The sequence below is a fragment of the Equus asinus genome, chromosome 2 (genome assembly GCF_041296235.1).
Source record: "Equus asinus isolate D_3611 breed Donkey chromosome 2, EquAss-T2T_v2, whole genome shotgun sequence".
In the NCBI taxonomy this organism is placed as follows: Eukaryota; Metazoa; Chordata; class Mammalia; order Perissodactyla; family Equidae; genus Equus; species Equus asinus.
Genome location: NC_091791.1, coordinates 119,203,033 through 119,229,640, shown reverse-complemented (window position 1 = coordinate 119,229,640; position 26,608 = coordinate 119,203,033). Strand labels below are relative to the sequence as shown.

At 39.5% G+C, this 26,608-nt stretch overlaps 1 protein-coding gene across 7 annotated transcripts in view; it reads right to left on the bottom strand.

The window, feature by feature from the left end:
• The window catches only part of GABRA5 (gamma-aminobutyric acid type A receptor subunit alpha5), a 72,081-nt gene that overhangs the window by 12,680 nt on the left and 32,793 nt on the right, over positions 1–26,608 (bottom strand). For all 7 annotated transcript variants that reach the window (XM_070497039.1, XM_014851373.3, XM_014851372.3 and 4 more), the window contains one exon: positions 16,363–16,445. In XM_070497039.1, coding sequence (XP_070353140.1) covers positions 16,363–16,445 — 83 coding nt within the window. The remainder of the gene's footprint in view (positions 1–16,362; positions 16,446–26,608) is intronic.

The following is a 26,608-nucleotide window of genomic DNA, read 5'->3' as shown; positions in this document are numbered from 1 at the left end:
TCCATGGGTAGAAGCCAGAAGAATGGTCTCTTGAATGATCAAGAATGCTACTAAAGTGTGGAAGTTTCTTTGCTAATGCACATCACTATCCTTATTCTTGCTTTAAGTGCAAAAGAGTATTCATAACAGTTGAAAAAATAATAAAACTGGCATGTATGCAGCAAACACTAAGGTTAATACAGAGGAAGACACCAGAACCTTCAAGGCCCTCCATGCATGACTCATCGAAAGCTCTCCTTCTCCCCACAAGCTGATATTCGGAAATTTATAATAATCGTTGCATTGTTTGCTTTGTAGTCTTACCTTCTGGAAAAGAGTCACTAAACAAAGTCCTTTTTGGCTTTGCCTATGTCTTCTTTGTGAAATGTGCTCATGTTTTTTACCCATTTGAATCATGTTTCTTTATATATTCTAGAACACATTCTTCTTGTTCTATTTGTTGCAAATATCTTGTTCAAGTTCATGGCTATTCCACTTGGTTTGGGTTTTTTTCTTTTTTGATAAACATTAATTTTAATTAGCCAAATTTATAAAACTTTTAATCTTTCTGTGTCTTATTTCAAAGGGCTTCCCTGTTCCAAGGTCAAGATACATCACACATGCATTATAAGTTGGAATGCATCATCTTTCTCTGTCAGGGCCTTAATCACCAGGAGTAGACTTCTGTATACATTTTCCCACAGAAGCATCCAATCACATTTTCTCCACGTGGTTTTCTGTGTTGCCATGGAAATCATTAAGCCATCCTTCCCACCCACTCACTTGCAGGGCCTGCTCTGCCAAATAAGGTTTCCATCAGGCACAGATTTTCTCTTTGCTGGGTTCTCTGCTCCACTCCATTTTTCCATCCAAGTTTCAGTCCACCCTGTCTTAATTGAACAGATTTTAAAAGACAACAACAGCTGGAAAGGTGAGGTCCCCCTTTTGTTCTTCAGGGGGCCCTGCTGTTCTTGGCCCTCTGCTCATCCATATACATGCTAGAATCAGCTTATCAGGCTTCCTTAAAAATACTCTGATGAGACTTTATATTGGAATCAAATTGGATCTACAGGTTATAGATTGGCGAGACATGATATCTTATGGCACTGACTCTTTGTAATCATGGATATGACATGTCTCCCCATGTATGTAGGTCTTTGAAGTGTAAGTGCCAGACCTTAAGCTCTTGATTACAGACACATTCATTTCAAAGATATCCATCTTAAATAAACACATTGCCAGCTACACAACTAGATAAAGAGCCAGGGTGCCCCACCCCTGAAGTTCCCCTTTTAGAAAACCCATGGAGACCTAGACTACTGACCACGTGAGTGACCCTGCTTTTCTCTTCTTGTGCACTAATTTCCTCTATTATGTTTTAAATTTGCCAATAAAGACTGAATCTGTGCAACCCTAGGCACCCCACCCTCAACTCTAATAAAGGCAGAACCCAGGTCTGCACTTTCTCTTCTCTCTCTCTACCCTCTACCTGCAGCCTCACTGTGTGGTCCCGGGTGTGCCCTGTACTCTCTGAGACTTGTGAGTAATAAACCTTGTTTTTTCAAAGTTCCCTGATGGTTGTTGCTTAGGTGCATCCTACAATCATAATAAGAACCCTAAGAGTTGGTCCAGCCACAACACTTGCTCTCCTAGGGGAAATGTCTGTGGGGGCTCATGGCGAGTAGTATGGCTCCAGATGAGTGTCTCAGGTATCATTTTCAATAGGCTGAGACGGACACAAAACAGTCTTCTATATTAAAATAAAGCTGTATCATCTTCTATCTTTTGCTAGATGTTCTTCCCCTAGATGTATGATACTCAACACTCTTTTCCAATACCCAGTGCAACCCATCCCTGAGCAAAAGGCCATATGGGAGGCCAACTTATCAAAAGGCTGCTTGGTGAAGGTGGGGTCAAAACCATGAGAATTAGTGATATAATTCTCATAGTTATCTACACATTAGTAAGGTATGAAATAGAGGTAAGTAGAGTAGACCCTGTGACAGCAATGGATGAGATACCATGGATGCTATATTCATATTGCAGGGGAATGTTGAGTGGTAACCTTGTCGTTTTTTAAAAATTAATAGGACCTTCTGTCTTCAAGTTTTAGGTAATGCAGAAGTGTGTTTTTCACAAGTATAGCATGGAGCTCTCCTGACACAAGTGCATTCTGTTGTAATTTCTCTTCTTTACTGGGGAGACATGCAGCCCATGTGATGAAGGCAGAGGGGCTGAGGTTGCTCTCCACCTTGGAAAGCTGCTTTGTAAATGTCTGGTCACAGGCACTGCTGGGCATATGCTGAGACTCTGATGACTCCTTGAGTTCCACATAAATGACAGTGGGATTTCTATCTTCTTCCTATTATGTAAATGCTACAAGACCCTGAATATGGAACAGCCATGGCACTCACACACAGATGTGAGCAGAGCAGCCCGCTGGATTCTGGCCAGGGCGAGCATGGAGTAAGTGGTAGATGGTAATGAGGCAGTGTCCCCTGGCTTCTTCTTGCTGTCCCCAGACTGGCTCAGGCAGCTTCCAAGTGCACCTGTCTGCATCTTCTCCCAGCTCATCTGCCTTGTCCCAAGGAGAGCTGCTGTGCTGTGAGACTAGCCTCCCTCAATGACCATGCTTGCAGTGAGGAGGGCTGCAGACATCCTGTTAACACCCCCTATTCCATTTCCCAATCCATAGGGAGCTGTGAGTCTGACCCTGGCCAAATGAAGTAAGGGGATCCCCACGACCCTTGGAAGATGCAAGTAGGTTGGAAAACGTAAATCTTGAAGCTCAGAAAGGAGCTCAAACCTCGGGGCAATAGGTCTTAGTGGCCACGGTCAGTTCTGAGAGTCAGGAAACATCTGGAAACATGCACATATGTGTAAAGGGAGTACAGAGCACAGGAAACAAACTTCCCTCATAGAGCTGTTTACTTAGTGCCAGGTCTGCTCACGGAAGAAAAGCAAAGCGGCGAAGAGCGGGTGAGATGGAGGAGAGGGAGGACATCAGGACACCTGCGGTGTTCTGGAGAGTGGCAGAGGTCTGGGGCTGTACGTGCCTTCTCTGGAGTTCTGGAGGGAGGCCGAGTGCAGACGTGAGAATGCAGATGGAAGTCGTGGGGTGGTGGAGGCACAGAGGTGGGTGTGGAGGTTAGGACAGCCCTGTTTAGGGCATGGACACCCACTTCATCTGCTCTCCAGACTTCAGGGCTGGGCATCACTTTCCACAGTGGCATTGGAGATGGCACACAGTTAGAGATGGCTCTCCTTGGGCCCTGAGGCTAAGTGGCAAGTTGACCAGGGAAGCATGCAGATGCTGCAGGGATTGCTGGCTGTGGAGGAGGCTGGCTCTGTTACCTGTGGGATCCCTGGGCACAAGTACTCCAATCCTCTTTCTCCATTGTTAGGGGTAGAGTGAATAACAATACTTATCTTACAGTAAGGACCCAATCAAATAATAATTGTAACTAGATAAAAGTTACTTGAAATCACAAAGCCATGTATGAATGTCACCTGCAATGTGTAATAAAAATTCATATGATCTTGATTTTCAAACTGTTAGTGAGTATGAAACGACTTATTTATATCATTAACATTGGTAGCATTAATAATTGCAACAAGAGATACTGAGGCCTCCAGCGTGTCAGTTCAATATTGCTGAGTTCTGCTGTCATCCAATTAAGGGTGGGAATAAATGACCGCTCATGCATTTCAGCGTGGGCATTTAGCAGCACTAAATTCTTCTCTTTGTATCAGTGGCATGGCATTCAATCTCTTAGCTAGGACAACAATAAACGAGGCAATCAGGTTTGCCGTGCTACCATTTGTCATGATTTAGAGCTCCGGAAACATAATGCTCACCCTCCTCAGACTGTACATCAGTGGAGCCTGGCAAGAAGGTTTGAAACATTTTCACTTACAAGCAACTCGGGAATTCATCACCAATTTCCAAAGGGTTCCTTCCCGTCAGCTGACACTTGCTGTCTGTCCTCTTCTAATATTGCAAATCCTGAATAGGAGGCGTCAGTGGCACTATTAACCTCTTATTTACAAGGCCTTTCAGAAGTGATGAGTTTTTGCCTAACTATGAGAGAACTATGATGGCATGACGCTGACCTTCAATAACATCTTTTGCTCTAAGCCTCTATTTCCCCATCTCTAGGTTGGGGGAAACAACACCAGTCTCCTAGCGGTGCTGTGAGGGCAAAGTGTATTCATGAATGGCTAGTATTTAGCATGTGTCTGACATGCAGTAAGTGCTTAATAAATAGTAGCTACAAGAAATATAACCATATGTTAGGAAGGATTTCTGCTTGATGCCAAATCCAGTCTTAGGAAAAGATCTTTCTACTTGAATTCACTTTCTAATTGTTGTTCAAAAGCAAACCCAGTGTGTAAGGACCATTGGTCAGCCTTCTCTGACAGGCTGCATGGACACCCAGGAACTGTCAATAACCAGTTAGGAAATCCGTTGTTCTCTGTGTGTTCACATTACCTATGGTGTTAGAAGAAATGCAGATGAGGATGCAATGGATAACTGGAATTTTGGTGATTTGAAAACGTAAAGGATTTGAGTTCTCTGACACCCGTGTCTTTAGCCTTCCTCTCTTCTAAAACCGAGGGCCAGCAGAGCCTCAGAAGGCCTCACCACCCATTGCCCGTGGGACCTTCTGCAGGTCCCTGAACCTCCCTGAGCCTCAGTCCCCTGAGCTGAAAACCAAGCCAACACCCGACACATCGATTGCATAATCTAGATTAGAAACTTTGTGAAAGATGAATGTATGTAGATATATTATCTCTAAAGGCCTATTGGACACCGAATATCCCTGCTCTAAATTCAGCAGGTAAAAATTAGATTGATGGGGCTTTGTCACACCATTTTCCTTGCCCAGAATCAACTGAGAGGTTAAATGCAGCTCTCAGCAAATGGAGATGAACAGATAACATTTCTGCCCTGTTACCAATGAAGCTACACTGGAAGACTGACGTTTGCTAGTCAAATGGCCCATCACTACCCGCAGTTAAGCCCTTGTAAAATTATGTTAGGTCACTGCCTCACTGGTCTGAGTGAAAGTGAGTCAGAGATCAGGCCCTCTGCATCTATGGACTTAACTGAGACCAAATCAGGAAAGAAAGACAAAGGACTGTCACCCTCCCAGCAGAAAAAGTACTCCTCCTGTGGAGAGGAGCGAGAAGCAGAGCAAAAGGCTAGATGTGTTAGAAGGACGTCCCTCCATGTAATTTCCCATCCTCTCATAAACTGATTAGTTTTCTTAACTCCAAACCAGCACTTCTTCCCAATTACTTCCAATTTCCTCATGGAAAATAGTATTTCCCAAGTCACCTGGTCTTAAAATCATGATGCCCTCTTTGACTCATGTCCTTCTTTGATCCTATATATCTACCTGTCACATCTGGCCACCACTCTGCTCTCAGCGCTCATCACTTCTTGTCTTCACAGCAATCCTCAGCCCTTGGTTTCACCCCCATAATAGGGATTTCAGCATACCCTCCCCTTGCTCTGCAAATAACACCGTTCTACCTACTACTTTATACTTTCATATTTAAGGGTCTTCCTGTTTGGGTTGTAATGTCATCCTGTCACTTTCCCACCTCCACTAATTGATCCTTACCATTTGTGCTTTGCCCTCATTTCCAGTATGCTTTCTATTCATATCCTTCCAGGTTTAGTTCAAAATATCATCCCCATGATGAGCTTCCCTGTCTGTGAATTCCAAGTGGCTTTCAGCTGCACAAGTGTATGTAACCTGATTACCTAATGTGTCCATCATCAAGTCCTTAGGAGTAGAGCACCATTCATGCTTTTGTGTTTCTCACTGCACCTAGCAGAATGCAGAACACACCCAACGTATCTATTAAATAGTAATCAAGGTTAACTAATGTATCTCAACTCAGAAACAACAGAGACAAAGCTTCAGTGTGTTTCTAAGACCTCACAGACTGCAACATTTGCACATCAGGCCCTCTAACACCTGTGTTCTAGATCATCCACACTCAGGCTGAGTGGCTACCTGCTGGGCATGACAAATGCAGTCAGAGAGACATAATTCCACAGTTCAAATGTACCCATAGCTTACCACAGTGAGATTTACCCCGAGTTTCTGAAATTCTTTCCACTGGATGTCTATCAAAGAGGTGCCCATGTCTAATTTAGTATATATTTTTATGAATCCAGATGTTGTCTCATGACTTAATCTAATATTTAACGCATCACTCCACAAATAAAATGAACAAAAAACATTAAAGTTTTTTTTCTTTTCTAAATAGTCTTGATTTGTTTAAGCACCTGCTTCCAAATATGAGCCATGCCATTATATTTAAGGAAATTCCTTACAGACCAGGAAAAATCCCTCTATAAGCTGAGGCCAATTTCCACATTTGTTTGAATTCTTGAGAGTAGAGATAGCAATAACAGAAATGTCTCTTGATTCAGCTCTCCATTAGAGAAGCCAGAGCATGTGGCTCATTACAATAATGACACCTATTTGCATTCCTTTGTCTCCTAATAGCAGAGGACTGCTGGACTGGGTCATTGAAACCCATTATACTATCACATTTAGCCTCTGCACACTCAGATGGCCACAGTACAAGTGAACTACTTGGCCAAGCAGCTATTTTTAGTGAATCCAAAAGATGAAAGAGAAGTAAGAAAAACACTTAATTGGACATCATTTCTTCTCTGAAAATTATGATGTTCTCAGCTGAAACTACAGAAGGCGAGCAAAGATGAAGTTTGCAGTTTTCTAGCTCTTGGTCAATTATATACAAACATGATATATGAATAAAATCCTTCTAATTGCTTTTTATGTCATAGTAATGACATTAACAGCAAATATAAAGAAACAATCAACATCTAAATCAAATCCATCTTCACAATATCAGTCAGATGAAAAGAAATTTGGCATGAAAGGTCAAAAATCTCAAGAAATATGTATATACACTAATTGATCTTATTTGGCTTGATTGAATGTAGAAGTGAAGAGATCCTATCAGATGCGTATTTTAGCTTTGAATATGATAAATGATTTAACTGCAGTTGATGGGTTGTTGACTATGAGATAATTTAGTTAAGAAGGATTAGAAGGTCACATATTTTCCTTTACCAGAACTGCTTTTGTGTTGCCTGCCCTGCACACCATTATCACCATCAAATCCATATATCACATTGACTTGAACTTATTTAACTAACGATAGAAAAAATAACGACCTGTGATGTTTACTGTTTTATCTTTGATCAAATCAAGAGAATAATTTTCATGTACAAAGAGCAGCATAATTTTAAGTTACACAACTCGTTTTCCTCTTGGGAACATGAACAATTCATTTTCCTTCAGGAACATGATTCAGTGATTCCCAAATAAGATGCCTTAGGGATCTTTTGAAGGTTTTGTCCCAAGTACCGAAGTGCACAGCCACCCCATGACAGCAAGTGATTTAAATAAATCCTGGTGAGAGTCCCTTTCTAATACACTGCTTCCCTGAAATAAATGTATAGTTTATCTCTCCATGGCATTTGAAGATCATAGTTTGAAAAAAAATGAATTATTTTCATCCAACCTAACGTTTGGCTCATCCCACAAGCTTACCTCTCCTAATCCCTTTGGAATGACAGAAGTAATATAAAGGAAGCCCTTGGAACCAAAGACGTTCCTCTGCCGGTAATGGCACTGTTCTTAGGTAACAACTACGAACACTGGACACCATATAAAAACAACTCCCTGAAGGCACTGGAGAATGAACAATACAGGAGGAGACTGGAAGGGAATTGGCACTCGGATAAAGGAAATACCTTTTCACTTAAAAGCTGTGAGTCAGAGCAACGAGATGGCCAGGGTTCAGCTAGATCCCTCAGTCTTCCTGGTTTGAAGAACCAAAAGAAAGAGTCTGGAAGCTGTCAAAGCAGCAGCTGGAAAGTGAGGTGTAAAGTCCTAAAAGGAAAGTGCCACAGAGAGGGAGACCCAAATATGACATAAACACATGTATGTAAACTCTACCCAGATATCTAACTTACTAAGTAAACCAAAGTAAAAGAACCGCCTGACATTTCAGCTGTTGCCACCACAGAAAAGATGGAGTGTGGAGTTTGAGCTCAGTCAAATTAACCAGATTAAAAAAAATTTAACCCTCTAAATTTAGCATAATCCAGAGTCTCTGCAGTATAACACAGAAACATCCAGGAAAAAATTCAAAAGTATTAAATGTAAAAGAAAAAAAAAATGGAAAAAAAAGATACATACTCAAGAGAAATACAATCAATGCAGAAGGACCCCCAGAGGATTAGATGCTGGATTTAGCATACAAGGATTTTAAAGTAGCTATTATGGCTATGCTTAAGGGTATAAACAAAAATAATGTAATGTTTTGTAATGAAGAAACTAGGAGTAAATCTTAGCAGAGACATTGAAACTATGTAAAAGAACCAAATACAAATTCTAAAACTGACACATATAATATACTAAATAAAAAGCTTACTGTATAAGTTTAACAGCAAATTGGAAGTGACAGAAGTCAATGAACTTGAAGACAGAGCAATGGAAATTATCTAATATAAAGAACAAGAAGGAAAATAATTTTTTAAAAAAGCAAGAGACTCCTAGGGATCTGAGACATTATATCAAAAGTTACAATACATATAATTAGAACTCCAGATGGAATAGAGAGGATTGCACAGAAAAATATTAGACAGAATAATGGTCAAAATGCCATAAATTTGGTGAAAGACAAATTTAGAGATTATAGAGGCTCAGCAAACACCAGGAAGTACACAAAATAATAAAAAGTACATCCAGGAGAACATCTGGCTCCAGGAAATGGAAATGTATTTCCCCCTATTTATCCCAGTACATATAACTAGAAACACTGCATATTACATATGAAATAAATATAGGAAGAATCTGAAAGAGAGAGAGAATAAGGCAGACAGACTTTGGGACCAGGGACCCAAGGGATGACCCAGTGGTGAGTTCTCTGGTTTTCTTCTTGCCTTTTACATTTCAGACTTGGAACCAAAGACTGGCAACCAAGAAATGCCAATGGGCACAGAAAAAAACAGTAACACTAAGAGAAGCCTGTGTGCTCTCTATCCAAAGGACCAGGAAAGGATCAGCCTATCAAGGCAGATAACTTTTAGACCATAACTGCTCTACTCCAGTCAAATACCACAGAAAAATCATGCCCCCCATCCCTCCCAGCAGAGAGAGTGGAGAGGCTAGACTTTCACCCTTAGCAGGTGCCCCAACCCACCAATGGAGTGGCATCAGAGAAGATCAGGTACAGAGAGAGCCAGGACCTTCATCCCTGCTAGGCAGTAAAGATGCTTATTCCCCATAGTGTGCTGGAGGCCACATGGGGAGCCCGGAGTTCCACCTTAATCCAGGAGTAACAAGTCCATCCTGCTCCTTGCTGGTGTTGTGTCACAGGAAGATTAGTGGAAATTTAGACTTTTGCCACTGTGAAGTGATAACAAGGCCATCCTACCCCAGTGGTGTCAGTGGAGGCCTAGTATGGAGGTGGAAGCCAGCACCCACCCAGCAGGAACAAGGAGCCCCAGGCACCCTTGTATAGATAGATGCTGAGTGGAGAACCCGGACTTCTACCCCAATATGTACGCAGGCTGTGCTGCATCTTTTCCTGCCAGAGCAGTGTAAAAAATACCCCAGCAAAAACAGAAGTAAATAAGATCTAGAGTCTCATCACACAATACACAAAATGTCCAGGTTCCAGTAGAAAATTGTTTGTCATACCGAGACCCAGGAAGATCAAACTGAATCAAAAAAATCCATAGATGCCAAAACAGATATGACAGAGATATTAGAATTACCTGACAAAGAATCTTTGAAGCAGCCATCACAAAATGCTGCAGTGAGCACTTAAAACATGCTTGAAACAAATGAAAAATCAGGAAATCTCAGCAAAGAAACTGAAGAGATAAAGAAAATCAAACAGAAGTTTTAGAACTTATGTTGGTCCATTCAGGCTACTGTGACAAAATACTGGTTGGCTTAAATGACCAAGATTTTTTTTTTCACAGATCTGGAGGCTGAGAAGTCCAAGATCCAGTGCCAGCAGAATTAGTTTCTGCTTCTCTTGCTGGCTCGCAGCCTTCTTTCTGTGTGCTCACATGGCCTTTCCTTACTGCATGTGTTTGAAATCTCTCTCTTTCTCTTCTTATAAGGGCACCAATCCTATCAGAGCAGGGTTCCATCTTTATGACTTCATTTCACCTTAATTACAAAGGCCCCATCTCCAAATACAGTAACATAGGTGATTAAGATTTCAACATAAGAATCTGGGAGGACGTAATTCAGTTCATAGCATCCTGCCACTGGCCTCCCAAAATTCATGTCCTTCTTGCGTGCAAAATACATTCATTCCATCCCAATAGCACCAAAAGGCCTATCTCATTCCAGCATCAACTCTAACTTCTAAAATCGAAAGTCTCATCTTAACATCATGTAAATATTAGATGTGGTTGAGATGTGATTCATCCTGAGGCAAAATTCCTCTCCAGTTGTGAACCTGTGAAACCAAAAAAGTTATATGCTTCCAATATACAGTGGTGGGACAGACGTAGGATAGACATTCCCATTCCAAAAGAGAGGTCAGAAGAAAGAAAGGGGTGGGTAAGCAAGTCCACTACCTAGCAAGGCAAATTCCATAAGATCTTAAGGCTCAAAAATAATCCTCTTTGATTCGATGCTCTGCCCTCCAGGGCCCCTGGGGCAGCAGTGTCACCCCAATTGCTGTAAGGCTTGCTGCTGCCAAGGATCTCTGCAAGGACCCTGCCCACACAGCTCTGCTGGGTGGCAATCCTGCCCTTCAAAATTGAGGTGGAGGCAGCCACCTCATAGAGTGGTAGAGTAGCCCTGATGATGTCTGAATTGCCTTCGGAGTCATTCTTCCCAGCTTCTGTTGAGATGGCTGATCAACATCATGGGTAACCTTTTTATGGAGTAATTGTCCAGTCACACCCTTCTATTCTCTCCAGAACAAGCTTCCTCATTTTTCACAATATAGATAGGCTAATTTTTTCCAAAGCTTTAAGTTCTGGTTCCTTTTTGCTTAACAATTCTTTCTTTAATTCATGTCTTGCTTCTCGCATTTTACTATAAGCAGTTAGGAGGAACCAAGGCACTCCCTCATCACTTTGTTCAGAAATCTCCTCAACTAAATATCCAATTTTATGGCTTACAAGTTCTACCTTCCAGAAAACACTACAACACAATTTAGCCAAGTGATTTGCCAATTTATAAAAGGATCACTCTTCCTCCAGTTTCCAATAACCTGTCCCTCATCTCTGCCTGAAATCTCACCTGAAGACCTTTAAATCCATATTTCTACCAACATTCTGTTCATGATTATTTATGTATTTTCCAAGAAGATGGAGGTTTTCTCTCTAGCTCTCTTTTTTTTCTTTCTGAGCCCTCACCAGTATCACCAACAGTCTTTTCACAGCAATCTTGGCTTTTTCTAGTATGCACCACAAAACTTTCCAGCCTTTACCCATTACCCAGTTCTAAAGTCATATCCAAATTTTTAGGTATTTGTTACAGCAGCACCCCACTTCTCAAAACCAAAATCTGTATTAGTCAGGGTTCTCCAGAGAAACAGAATTAATAGGATATATTTATATCCTATCATATATATGTATTGGACAATATAGCCAGAGCAGGGCAAGAGGGAAATTTAAGGCTCCAAATACATACATTAAAATAGAGGAAAAGCCCCAAATCAATAATCTAAGTTTCTATCTCAAGAATCTAGAAAAAGAAAAGCAAACTAAATCCAAAGTAATCATGAGGAAGAAAATTAGAAAGATGAAAAGAGAAATAAGCAAAATAGAAAAAAAATAGAGAAAATCATTGAAACAAAAAGCTGGTTAATGGAAAGATCAAAAAAATTGATAAACTTCTAGCGTGACAAACACAAAAAGAGAGAAGATACAAATTACCAACATCAGGGATGAAGCAAGGGCTATTACTACAGACTCTGAAGACTTCAAACAGATAATAAAGAATACTATGAACAATCCTATAAATATAAATTTGACAACTTAGGTGAAAGGAATCAATTTCTCAAAAAATAAAAATTAACCAACCTCATCCATTATGAAATAGATAATTTGAATAGCCCTGTAATTCTTAAGGAAGTTTAAATCATAACTAAAAATCTCCTGAAACAGAAATTTTCAGGCCCAGATAGCTTTAATGGAGAATTATAACAACTATGTAAAAGAATGAATACCAAGTCTACACAGTATTTTCCAGAAAACAGAAAAGAATACTTCCCAATTCATTTTATAAGGCCAGGATTATCTGGCACCAAAATCAAAGATATTGCCAAAAAGCACAAAAGTTCAGACCAATATCCTTTGTGAATAGAGACATAAAATATCCTTAACAAAATATTAGTACACTGGATTCAACAACACATAAAATGAATTACACACAGTGACCAAGTAGTTTATCCCAGGGATGCAAGGCACAGATGTAATCCACAAAGTTAACATGCTAAAGAAAACTCACGTGATAATATCAATTGCTACTGGAAAAGTATTTGATAATATTAACATCTATTCATGATAATTCTTAGAAAACTAGTAATAGATGAGAACTTCCTCAATTTGATAAAGCACTTCCACAGAAAACAAAAATCTATAACTAACATTACACTTAATGGTGAAAGACTGAGTGCTTTCCCAAGAGTAGGAATAATGCAAGGATGTCTGCTTTTGCCACTTTTATTGAACTTAGTGCTGGGAATTCCAGCCTGTGCAATAAGGGAAGAGAAGAAAAGTGCAAAGACAAAGAAAGAAAGAAAGAGGGCCAGCCAGTGGCATAGTGATTAAGTTCGCACAATCCACTTCAGCAGCCCAGTGTTTGCAGGTTTGGATCCCAGGCACAGACCTACACTCTGCTCATCAAGCCATGCTGTGGTGGCAACCCACATACAAAATATATGAAGATTGGTACAGATGTTAGCTCAGTGACAATCTTCCTCAAGCAAAAAGAGGAAGATTGGCAACAGGTGTTAGCTCAGGGCCAGTCTTCCTCACAAAACAAAGAAAAGGAAAAAGAAAAAGAAAGAAAGAAGGAAAGAAAGACAGAAAATTCCCCCTATTTTTAGATGGCATTATTGTCTATGTAGAAAATCCAAGATAATGCAAAAAAAAAAAAAAAAAAAGGCCCTCCTAGAACTAATAAGTAAGTTCAGCAAGGAAACAGGATATACAATAAACATACGAAAGAAACTTTTTCCTATATAATAGCAATGAACATGTGGACCCTAAAATTAAAACTACAATATCATTTTCATTCCCTTAAAAATATATAAATGCTTGGGTATAAATCAAACAAGTATGCACAAGACTTCTATAATATGCTCATAATGGAAATCATAGATCATAATAAACAGAGAGACAAACTGTCTTTATGGTTGGAAATTCATCATAGTAAAGATGTAAGATTCCCCTCAAGTTGTAATACAGGTTTAGCCTATTTCCTATGAAAATTCCAGCAACATATTATATATATATAGAAAATATTATTCTAAAATTTATATGGAAAGAAAATAAACTAGAAAAGCTAAAAATATTCTGACAAAGAATAAATTGGGAGAAATCAGTCTACCCAATTTTAATATTTATTGTATAGCTACAGCAAGCAAGATGAAGAGGTACTGAAGGAGGGATAAACAATCAATGCTACAGATTAGGGAAGCTAAATATACATACATAAAAATATGCCTAACTAATTTTTGACAAAAATGCAAAAGGAATTCCATGGAAGAAAAATAATTTTTTCAACAGAAGGTGCAAAAGGAATTGGAAATCACAGAAAAAAAAAAGAACTTTGATCTAGATGTTTTTCCACTAAGATAAGCAGCAAGGCAAGGATGCTGTCTCTCACCACGCCTTTTCAACATTGTACTGGAAGCCCTAGCTAATGCAATAAGACAAGAAAAAGAAGTAAAAGGTACAAAGATTGAGAAGGAAGAAATAAAACTGGCTTTGTTCACAGATGACATGATTGTCTATGTAGAAAATATGAAAGAATTAACAGAAAACCTCCTGGAAATAATTTGTAGTTATAGCAAGGTTGCAAGATCAAAGTTAATATACAAACGTCAATCATTTTCTTATATACCAGCAATGAACATTTGGAATTTGAAATTAAAAACACAGTTTCATTTACATTAGCACCCCAAAAATGAAATACTTAGGTACAAATCTAATAAAATATTACAAGATCTAGATAAGGAAAAGTACAAAACTCCGATGAAAGAAAAACTGAACAAATGGAGAGCTATTTCAAGTTCATGAACTAATGTTTATGAGACTAAATGTTGTTAAGATATCAGTTTTTCCCAACTTGGTTTATAAATTCAAAGCAATTCCAGTAGAAATTTCAGCAAGTTATTTTGTGGATATTGACAAACCAATTCTAAATTTATGCGGAGAGAAAAATGACCAAAAGTAGCCAGCACAATATTGAAGAAGTAGAAAGTCAAAGAACTGACATTACCCAATCTCGACTTACTATAAAGCTACAGTACTTAAGACAGTGTGGTATTGGCAGAAGAATAGACAAATAGATCAATGGAAGAGAATAGAGAGCCCAAAAATATATCCACACAAACAGAGTTGAGTGATCTTTAACAAAGGCAAAAGGCCATACAATGGATAAGATAGTTTTTTAAACAAACGGTGCTGGAACAACTAGACATCCACATAAACAAAAACAATGAATCTAGACACAGGTCTTCCACTCTTCACAAAAATTAACTCAAAATGGATCATAGACATAAAAGTAAAATGCAAAACTAAAAAACTCCTAGAAGATAACATAGGAGAAAACCCAGATAACCTTGAGTTTGGCAGTGACTTTTTAGACACAAAACCAGAGACACGATCCATGAGAGAAATAATTGAGAAGCTAGACTTCATTAAAATTAAAAACTTCCGCTACGTGAAAAACATTGTGAAAAGAATGAGAAGACAAGCTGTAGATTTGGACAAAATCTTTGCAAATCACATAGTTAATAAAAAATTGGTATAGAAAATAGACAAAGAATTCTTTAAACACTAAGAAAATGAACAACCTGATTGAAAATGGGCAAAAGCCCTGAACAGCAACTTCACCAAAGAAGATATGCAGATGGTAAAAAAGCATATGAACAGATCACGACGATGATGATTATGACGGACATTTCTTGAGCACTTTTTTTTTTTTTTGAGGACGATTAGCCCTGAGCTAACATCTGCTGCCAATCCTCCTCTTTTTGCTGAGGAAGGCTGGCCCTGAGCTAACATCCATGCCCATCTTCCTCTACTTTTATATGTGGGACGCCTGCCACAGCATGGCTTGCCAAGCAGTGCCATGTCCGCACCCAGGATCTGAACCGGCGGATCCCCAGGAACCCCAGGCCGCTGAAGTGGAACATGCGCACTTAACCCCTGCGCCACTGGGCTGGCCCCTCTTGAACGCTTTAATTGGTGTTATTCTGCCACTTTAAAACTTTATCTCACAGCAATTTCACAAGTGAGGGAAAAAACCTTAGAGAGGTTACTAATTGGACCACAGTTACTCAGCAAAGGAGTGGGATTGTCAGGATTCAGACCCAGGCAGCCTGCTGCTCAGTCTCAAAGAGACCATCCTTCTGCTTTCAAAAATGAAAACTTCACATAGCATGAGCACAAATGGATAGTGTAAAGAAAGAAGGAAATAGTCTATCAGTTCCAACCCTGCCTCCCAATATCTCTGAAGTGAGGACGAGGCTGCAGGCATTCTTTTGGGGCCAATGTTACCACTCTCTGTCTGGAATGACTGGAATCCAGGAATTTGGACTAGAATCAGACGTGTGCCCCTAATAAATAATTCCTTTGTTGAAGCAACACATATTTCCTAATATGCGTGCAGGGTAAGCAGTGACAGTGAACATGACAATGTCATTGCTCTTATGGAACATTCTAGAAGTGAGTTAACATAGCAATGACTACAATGCAATAAAAAAATTACTGGCTGGGTGGTGGAAATTGGGTCTTGAAGGTTGGCCCCTTGGAGGAAGTGACCTGCAATCTGAGAAGTGAAAACCAGAAAGAACTGCTAGGTGAAGGTCTGGAGTGAAACATGTCTCCAGGAGCATATTCTAGATGGTACGTGCCTCCACTCGCATTCTCTCAGTTACAAACAAGAAAACTGGTCTGTGAGGACACAGGTGTGTGTACCCTGGAGCATCCTCCAGACTTCTCAAGCAGACTGCAGCTCATATCATGCTTATTGACATACAGAACCTAAATTCTTCTGAATGAATGTGGAAATAACCCCAAAAGTATATCCATGCTTCTTACTTGTGAAAATAACTTACAGCTGCCAAATTTCAGAGGGCAAGCATGGGCATCCATCGGGAAGTCCTCAAGTTGCATTGGGCACTCGGCAGAGATAGTCAAGCTGAAAAATAAGAGATGCAGATCTTTAAATTACTCATAACTCTGGCTATTTACTGAGCAACCACTATGTTCCAGAAATCGATATTAAGTACTTCACTCATTATTTTAATTGCTATTTTTAATGAAATTGTCTAAACTGTTCCACCAAATTACACAGGTTTGCATTGTAGATGAATATCATTTAGAAATAAAGCTTAAATCAAATGTGTTCGGGAGTTCTCTGGCTGGATGTGTGTGTCTGTACACATATTACCACTTGTAAAGCAATTTGAGATGCCTTTAAAAATAATTTATGCTTTGTTTCCCATCCCTTACTCAGAGTAATCAAAAAACTTCCCTTGACAATGCTGAAAATATATGTATTTTCTCAAATAATTTATAAGCTCAGAAAACATAAATATGGAATAAATACACAGTGCAAATTTTGACCAGAAGCTGGCTGTTAAACATTGGGTACTGGACTGATGTCATGAAAATGTAGAGTAGGTGAAATTGTGCTATGATAGCAATCTTCTAGTACAACCTAAATTATTGTTTTTAATCCAAGCCTGGTCTTCCAAATAATAATACCACCATCTACTTCCGCTGTCACCAATGACTGAAACAGCCACGGTCATAATAGCTACCATGTCTATGCCAGGCACTGTGATAAAGGCTTTACCTGCATTAACATATCTAATCAGAATAGCTTGATGAGGTTTGTTGCTATTAACATCCCAGTTTATGGGATCCAAGTTTAAGGTAGGATTAAGGGATCAGGACAAGAATGCAGAGCTATTAAGTCTGGAGCCATGACTGAGCCCAGGCTGCCAGCCCCTCTCACTGCAGTGGCTCCCTAATGGCACGTCCACCACACGCTGCATGGTCCTGGGTTCTGTCCACTTCCAAAGTTGCCACACTGTGATGCTGTTATTTCTCTACAGACTTTACTAATTAGGTAGTGAATCTAAATTCCATTAATGAGTTAATCTTCTGTTTCTTAGTTTCTTATTCTAATATTTAACATGAAATGAAATTACATAAAATGAAATCAAAATATAAAAGTTTCACCTTTAAACAGATGTCATAATTCTATTTTTTAGACAAATAATAATTCAGCATTATATTAGCATTATTGTTCCTTCCCTGTTATATTGAGTCTGGGTCTTGCTTATGTACCTGAGGTAAGAATCAAAATGTAAAAACATTCATTTTTGCCTGTACTACTTCCTTTTGTTAAAACAGATTACCTTTTGCTATTAAATTTGGCATATAATTCACACTTGACCATTGCAGATGGAATAATCAATATATATATTCTCTGAATGAAACTAAAGTACATGTCAGTGCAAGGGAGTTCTGAGCCTATCAAAGAGAGGGAATCTTGATGCCTCTGCTTCGAGGGACCATTGCCCAAAGGATGGAGTGATTTCAAGAAAGTGTGAATACACATGGCCGAGAAGATACCACAGAAGTCTCACATCCATGCAGGCAGATGGTATTTAAAATGCTATGCCACATATGTACATAGGAGGATATGGGAAAATACAGAAAATCTGTAAAGGAGAAAATAACAAACATATATTATCTCACATATAATTTGACCTGGTACATTTTTTCCAGATTTTTTCTACCTGTACATATATTTTGTTTTTGTTCTTGATATATAAAATTCAGCCTTTTGTATACCAAACATTAGAGCAGGAGGATTTCCCACACTAAAGTCTCTACATAACCATGACTTTGAAAGGTGAAATATTTACTAGCATGCAGGCGTGTGTGTGTATGCATTTTTTAAACTTTTTTTTTGAGGAAGATTAGCCCTGAGCTAGCTACTGCCAATCCTCCTCCTTTTGGTGAGGAAGACTGGCCCTGCGCTAACATCCATGCCCATCTTCCTCTTATGTTTATGTATATATGTATATGTATGTGTGTGTGGGGGTGTGTGTGTGTATGTATTAAACCAATTAGCTATTCTTAGACTTTTAGATTATTTTACATGATAAATAATCTGCAGTGGATCTCCTCAAGCATAAACTATGTAAAAGGACAGTTGTTAGAGACTATGAAATAAGGTAAATGAAGACTTACTTATCAGAATTAAGAAAATTAGGATTTAAAAAACACAGCCTGGGGATCAGCCCAGTGGCACAGCCGTTAAGTGTGCACGTTCGGCTTCTTGGCAGACAGGAGTTCGCTGGTTCAGATCCCGAGTGCAGACATGGCACCGCTTGGCAAATGCCATGCTGTGGTTGGCGTCCCATGTATAAAGTAGAGGAAGATGGGCATGGATGTTAGCTCAGGGCCAGCCTTCCTCAGCAAAAAGAGGAGGATTGGCAGCAATTAGCTCAGGGCTAATCTTCCTAAAATAAATAAAATTAAATAAAAAACACAGCTTGTGAGGAGGACTCTCAGCCAACACAAAGGAAGATAATGTTGCTTTATCTGGTAGCAACAGAAGGACGGAGAACCTGAATGAGTCAAGTATGTCCTAGAGGATAAAGTGAGCTCAGAAAGTCTAGAATTTCCTTAAGAAGTAAATTTTTAGTAGGGAAATAGGAAATATATAAAGCTATAATGCCAGGTACAAAACAATAAATGTGAAAATAAACTCATGAAAAAGCAGTGCTGTAGGAGAGTAGAGGAGAACACTTCTGATTTGGGAAGTTCATCTTGGTGTTGGTTATGGCCTCTGTTCTAACAGTTTATGGACGTAGGTGTAAGGAAGACCCTAAGCTCAGTCAGTGGGAACAGTGTGAGGTGGGGTGTGGGAGTGAAAGCTTCAGGTGATCCTGCCTGTCTTAGCCCTGCCACAGGTACTTCAGACTTCAATCAGCAAACCCAACTCTGCAGGCTTCAAGTTGCCCCCAACAATGTTAACAACTTCATGGGCCCCACTCCCACCATCATGGTGATGTGGAGGTGGTCCCTCTATGGCAGAATCTTCTCTCTCTAGACACTGCCATGTCTGCCAGCTCACATAACTGGGCTTCTGCCCTGCCAGAAAACACTCTATTGCCCACTGAGTCTAGAGGCTACCTTGAATCCAGATCTGTTGGCTGCATTCTTAAAAACATGATGTATCATGGTTAATTCCTCTTTCCCCTTGCTCTGTGCTGGGTCTCTGTTTCAATCCCCAGGGCCACTGGAGGTACTGCCACCTGGCATGTCTGTTGTTTCCCCTATTTGTCAGAGAAGACCTCCTCAAGGAGACTTGACCTCCCACCTTGAGCCCTGTTCCCACTCCTGGCCTTTTCTCCTTTTCCTCATGTCCTCCTTTCTTAGCCAACACCATGTGTTCATAAGAGGAATGAGAAGTCTTCCTTTCTGCCATGGTGGTCTCAGCTCTTATTAAAGATAGCATCTCACGTAATGTATTATTGTGATAAATAACCAAATAGTAAATATTTCAGCCTCAGTAAAAGAGAAACATTTAAATTTTTGATCCCTTTAAACATTTCAAAAATGGCCTATGCTTTTATAATTCTCAAAAAATATCTCTGGATAAGAGGGAGACTTCCATTCATGGGGTCCTTGAAATGTAGAGTGCCTTGATATATAACCAACTTCCTTTACACAGAATTGAGATTAAAAGACTCTGGAATGGTGGATTATCATAGCTCAAAGGAGCCAGCCAAGCCACTTACTAGAAACTCTCACTTTTCAGATAAAGTAAATGGAGCCCAAAAGGTTAAGGAACATGCCTATGAAAAAACTTCACTGAATTACCGGTAGATCCAAGAATCCAGCACTTTTTCCAAAGGTCAAATTTCTGTTTCACTTCCAATTTCTGTTAAGACATTCAGGCATTAACTTATTGGAACAAAATGCCTCATTTTTGAACAACATCTTAATTTTAGGCTCAGTAAAAGGGCATTTTGTGAGTTAAGCTATTTACTTTGACTTAGATTTATATCATCCTAATTGAGAGTTTGGCATCCTACACTTATTAGAAAGCTGTCTGCTTGACCTGGGGCAGCTCACAGTAGAGAGCACTTTAAGATGGTTAACACAGCCAAATTCCAACTGTGTGACCTTTGTAAAATTGCCTAACCTCTCTGGTCTAGTCTTCCCATTTGAAAAAGAGAGATGATAACAGTTACATTTATTCTCCAAAAAAAATAGTTGATAAGTGTGAAAAGAGGGTTAGTCTCACGATTGCTACCCAATATTCTCTTCAGATTTCAGCCTTCTTCATTTACATGAAAACATTGCATCAATGCATAGAAGATGTGGTGGTGGTAGGCAGAATAATGGTCCTCCTAAGATGTCCATGTCCTAATCCCCAAAGCCCCCAAACCTGTGAATACGTACTTTAAATAGCAAAAGGGATTTGCACATATGATTAAATCAAGGTTTTTGGCATAAGAGAGATTATCCTGGATTATCCAGATGGGCCCAGTATAATCACGAGGGTGTTTATGAGAGGGAAGCCAGAGTGTCAGTCAGAAAAGGAAATGTGATGACAGAAGCAGAGGTCACAGTAATGTGGCCATGAGCCCAGGACTGCAGGCAGCCTCTAGAAGCTGGAAGAGGCAAGGAACAGTTTCTCTCCTAGAGAATCTATAAGGAACACAATCCTACCTACAGCTTGATTTTAGCCTTGTAAGACTCTTTTTTGGATATCTGGCCTCCAGAACTGGAAGACAATTGGTTGTGTTTTAGCCAATAAATTGGTGATAATTTGTAACAGCATCAATAGGAAAATAATGCAAACTTTGGTACTTGGAAGTGGGATGCTACTGTATCAAATACATAAAAATGTGGAAATGACTTTGGAATCGGGCAGTGGGCAGAGGCTAGAAGAATTTTGAGATACATAATAGAAAAAGCCTAGACTCAGACTGTTAATTGAAATGCAGATGTTAATGATTCTGTAGTGAAGCCTTCAAGAAGTGAGGAGCAGGGTGGAGAAAATATACATTATATGGTCATAAACATTCTGTTGGTAGAAATATGGACATCAAAGGCCTTGCTGATGAGGGCTCAGAAGGAAAGAAGGAACACCTTATTCGAAATTGGAGTAAAGGAGAGCCTTGCTATATAGTGACAGAAAGCTTAGCTGAATTATGTCTGCAATAATGTGGAAAGTAGAACTTGCAATTGATTGCAGTGGGCTAAATGATGGCCCCCAAATAGATCAGGTCCTAATCCCTGGAAGTTATAAACATTACCTTATATGGAAAAAGGGTCTTTGCAGATGTGATTAAGTGAAGAGTCTTGAGATGGGGAGATTATACAGGCGGGCACTAAATGCAGTCACAAGGATCCTTATAAGAGAGAGGCAAAACGAGACAACACATAGATAGAAGAATGAAGGTAATGTGATGAAAGCAAAGCGATATTTGAAGATGCTATCCTGCTGGCTTTGAAGATGTAGGAAGGTGCCCCGAGCCAAGGAATGTAAGGCTTGCAGCTCTAGAAACTAGAAACTGTATTCAAACTGATTCTTCCCTGGAGACTCTAGAGGGAGTATGGCCCTGCCAACACCTCGATTCTGCCCCAGTTTCAGACTCATGGCCTCCAAAAGTGTAAGAGAATAAATGCATATTATTTTAAGCCACAGAGTTTGTGGTAATTTGTTATAGCAGCCATAGGAAACTACTACAACGATGGAATTGGATATTTAGATGAGGAGATTTCCAAGCAAAATATTGAAGTTGTGGCCTGTTTTCTTCCTGCTGCTTATTGTAAAATGCGAGAAGAGATAGATTGAGGGAAGAACTGCCAACAAAGAAGGGACTAGGACTTGATGATTTAGGAAATTCTCAGTTTATCCAGGTTGCAAAAGATGCTAAAATTAAGAGAGTCACTGTCAGGAAAGCATGCTCTTAAGAGAAAGTCAAGGATGTGGCTGCACAACCTTTTGTTTAGTGCCTCAAAAGTAACAAAAGGTCAGAGTATTCAGTCACACAGAGGACTCTTTGAGGAGATTAGGTGTGTGAATCACGAGTCGCCTCGGCCATGTAACCAAAAGTCAGGCATAGAGAGTGGATTATCTGTGGAAGATTTATGGAGGATCTCTTGTCTCATGGTGTGAATTCTTGAGACACACATAGAAGACCTACAAGATGTTTAAGAATTTTATACCAACAGAAACACTGCCCATTTGGACTGAAAGGGACAGAGAAAGGGAAGACTACTCCCTTTTTGCCTATTATTTTCTCTCCCTTCAAGTGGGAATATCTATAACTGTTATGATATGCCTTTCCCACCACTGTATTGTGGGAGCACATAATTTCTTTCTTGAGTTCCACAAATTCGCAGATGAGACAAATTGTGTCTCAGGGTAGCTCATACTCAGATCCTCATGTACAGCTGATTTAGATGATTCAGAGGATGAGATTTGGAACTTGTGAGCTGATGAGATTTAGCTGAGATTATGAACTTTAATTTGATGCTATAATGAGTTGAGACTTTTGGAGATGTTGGAATGGGGTTAATATATTTTGCATATGGGACAAAGTTGAATTTGGGGAGGCCACTACACAGTTTGTGGTAGGCAAAATAATCATCTTCCAAAGATGTTCTGTCATAATCCTTCCCACCAATGAAGATGTTACCTACCAGGGAAAAGGCATTTTTCAGAAGGGATTAAGTTAAGGCTATTGAGATGGGGAGATTATACCAGATTATCTGGGTGGGCCCAATGTAATCACAAGGCTGCTTATAAGGAAGAGGCAGGAATGTTAAGAGTTAGAGAAAGAGATTTGATGATGGAAGCAGTGATGATGGAAGGAGTGATGCAGGGTCATGAGCCAACGAATGCAGGCATCCTCCAGAAGCTGGAAAAGGCAAAGAAATAGATTCTCCTCTAGAGAATCCAGAAGAGACACAATCCTGCCAACAGCTTGATTTTAGCTGTGAAAGACCTGTTTCAGACTTCTGATCTCCAGAGTAGTGAGATAATAAATCTGTGTTGTTTTAAGCCACTAAATTTGTGTAATGTTTTACAGTAGCCAGATGAAATTAATACAGTAGTTTCCTTAAAATAAAAAGTAGTAATATTACTCATCAAATGACCAGTTGTTAGTGTCTGAACAGCAGCCTCATGTATATTTTGAAATCATTTTCACAAAGTTAACAAAGTAATTCGGCAATATTAGCTCATTTATAAATATCTTACAAAGTGTTCACTGCAACAAAAATTCAGACCTTGATAATCAAACAGACATCTCATGCAAGGTGTCCTGGCTTGGTCAGTTATTGAGCTGCACACCAAGCTTCAGCTAGCTTCACTCAGTGGAAACATGACCTCTTTGTAAAGATGGTACAGTGACTCTCAGGTAATACATGAAATTTATTTGGGGACTCTTGAAATTCAATATCAACACAGATCTAATGATTTTATGTTATGGGAAATAAACAAGGTTTAATTTGGTTGTGAGACTTTTCTAGTCCTATGAGTCCTTGTAAAGAACAGATGAATGCTTAATGTAGATAACTTTCTATTTCCCACAGTTGAGCCCAACTGACAGGCTGCAGGGTCTGGAGGATTAAGGCTGGCACTGTTCACCTGCTGTTGCTGTAGGCAACATCTTTACCATGCTGTAGCCTCACTGGGCTATCCCGGGCTTATTCTCACTGATTTGGGGCTGTGCAGGGCTTTTTCAGCACTCCAGCAAGGATGCTGTTGGAGAATTCTCCTTGCTTTACGCCTGAGTCACATTATTAGAGATGCTGGAACTGCAGATTCACACAGTGCATGAGGAGTCCCTTTTGTGCTGTGGGGAGTTTGGAGGGGGGGGGTCTCTGAAGGAAGTCCAGCTCTGAGGATTATATGCCTGTTTTTCCTATATTTGACTCATCTCTAGATTGGCAAAGGGAGGTTCAGTCATATATTCAATTACTGAGAATTGGCCATTTTATCAATATAAATATACGTGTCTATTGAAATGTCCACACTTTTATATTTAATAAGGTACTGGTATCAGGAATACGAATAGCCCTGCTCCTCCTTCAGAAACTTTCTCACGAGCCCTGCCTGAGGTCAAAACCCTGCCCTAATGGAATTTTCTCTCTTGTACACTTGAGCTCAGAAAGAACTGCAAACTAGTTCATTAAATAAAAGAATGAATGAATGCATTTGTCTTCATATAAACAATCACAACATGATGTAGCATGCATATTATTTGTCAGTTGGGCGTTGCTGGTTTTCTTGGGAACCTAACTACAATTTATAATAATAATTCCAGGGAAAAATGCATTCTAAAGCTCAGTCACATACATGAAAAACTGAACTTTTTGAATTTAAACATTGATAAGTTGGTAACAGTGTGTGTTGGAACCCAAAGTCCATTGCCAGGCTCAGCCATCCCCCTATCTTTTCACTAACTGTGACATGTGTGTCCTGGTCCCTTCTGTGACAGTTCTACAGATCTACTGCAATTGTGTTTGATCCAAAACAGAACTACAAGCCTAGTTTCTCTCAGGGCCTGGCCACTGTGCTTGTCCTGGTTAGTCAACCTCCTAAGGGATTAACCTAAAGGATTAGACCTTAACACTAACCCTGGCCCTACCCAAATCTAAAGCAGGGGTTTTGCCTGTGATAAAGAAGAGATGAGATACCAAGTTCAGCAGGGGTTGCTGAGGTATGGAAATGAGGATTAGTCAGTGGAGAGCTAGAAGAATAAAGTGTGCAATGACCTGTTTAAAATGTAATAAAATTTAAATTCAGTGAAGGGCAACCTTGCAAAAAGCAGAATTTAGGACATTATCTGAAAGTTCAAATAAGACTACACTAAATTGATGCACATTTTGGTTTATACAATTGCAGAGTTCCATGTTTTAAAAAAGTCTGTTATTGAGATAACAGTATGAATGTCTTCTTTTTAGCAATGGAGCCAAATTCTGTAACTTCAGGCCTGAGTTACAGATATCATAAATCAGTCTAAGGCTAACTGATTCATTTTGTACACTTCAATGTAATAGGGATGTACAGGAGACCAACCATCAGAATTACACTGGGTTAAAAGTTCTCTCTGAACTTTGCAGTATTTATTAGGATTCTCATTCCTCTTCAGCTGTTGGAAAGAAGATGTCAGCAATTCTTATTTATGCTGTGAAAACTAGCATACATACGATAATTTTGCAAAGGTAGCATATTTCTTATCAAAAATGGATATAAACTTTATTGTTCTATTTTGATTAACATGGCTGGGTTTTTTCCTAATATTTGTGTTTCTCAGGAAGGCATTGTAATGATTGATGTGAGAGTGGAAATATTTTGTTTAATTTTTTATGTGTATCCACATGTCCAGCAGTAAACCTTCTTAATAGAGCAAATGTACGAAAATAAACACAAGCCTGAACAATAAACAATGCTGCAAAAAAAGGAATTTCATAAATATGCAAAGAAGTTCCTTTCTCAAAATGAAATTCAAGTATGTCTTTAATCATAAATCATTAGCAATCAATAGTATAATGAGGATGAAAGCAGACAGAAGAGACAGTGGAATCAAACAGACCAGCTCCAACTCTCAGCTCAGTATTCATGTATTTGCTGTGTTAACATTTCTGAGCCAAGATTTCGCTTTAAAGGGGATTATAAAGCCTATCTGATAGTGTTAAGTCCTGACATCCAAATATAAATATGTAGTACAATTCCTGACACATAGTAAATGCTTTAAAAATTCTAGGGAAAAAGTAAAGGTGACATCAGCAAAAGTGGCGGATTAGAGAACATCCACAAAAGCAGTAGCTAAGCTGCAAAGACTGTCAGCATCGACTTTTTCTGGAACTCTGGAATCTAATAAAAAACTTACAACAACCAAGAGAATGCTTAATGAAGAAAAATATACCTGAAAATCAGTAAGCAAGTTCTGTGGTATTTTAACTTACACTGTTACTAGCCTCCACTCTCCAGCTCTGCAATGGCCTTGAAAATGGCAGCCCACATTCCCAATGCAGGTTGCTGGTAACATGAGCAACAGGGACCTACTCTCAAAGAAAGTTAGTTGCTTGTTTTGATCTGTCTTATGGGTTCCTAAAGGATCAGTTCAAGGGTTTGCCTATGTTTCAACTGACTCAGAGGTTTCTAGGACTTAGGTGTCCTCCTAGGGAGCATTTGTTGAAAACATTTAAATGCAAATATATTCACCACAGCCACAGAGCAATGCATACAGTTGGGGCAAACAACAGACAAAACAAAAAGCCTAGGAAGGAAAGGCTGGGTAAAGAGTTACT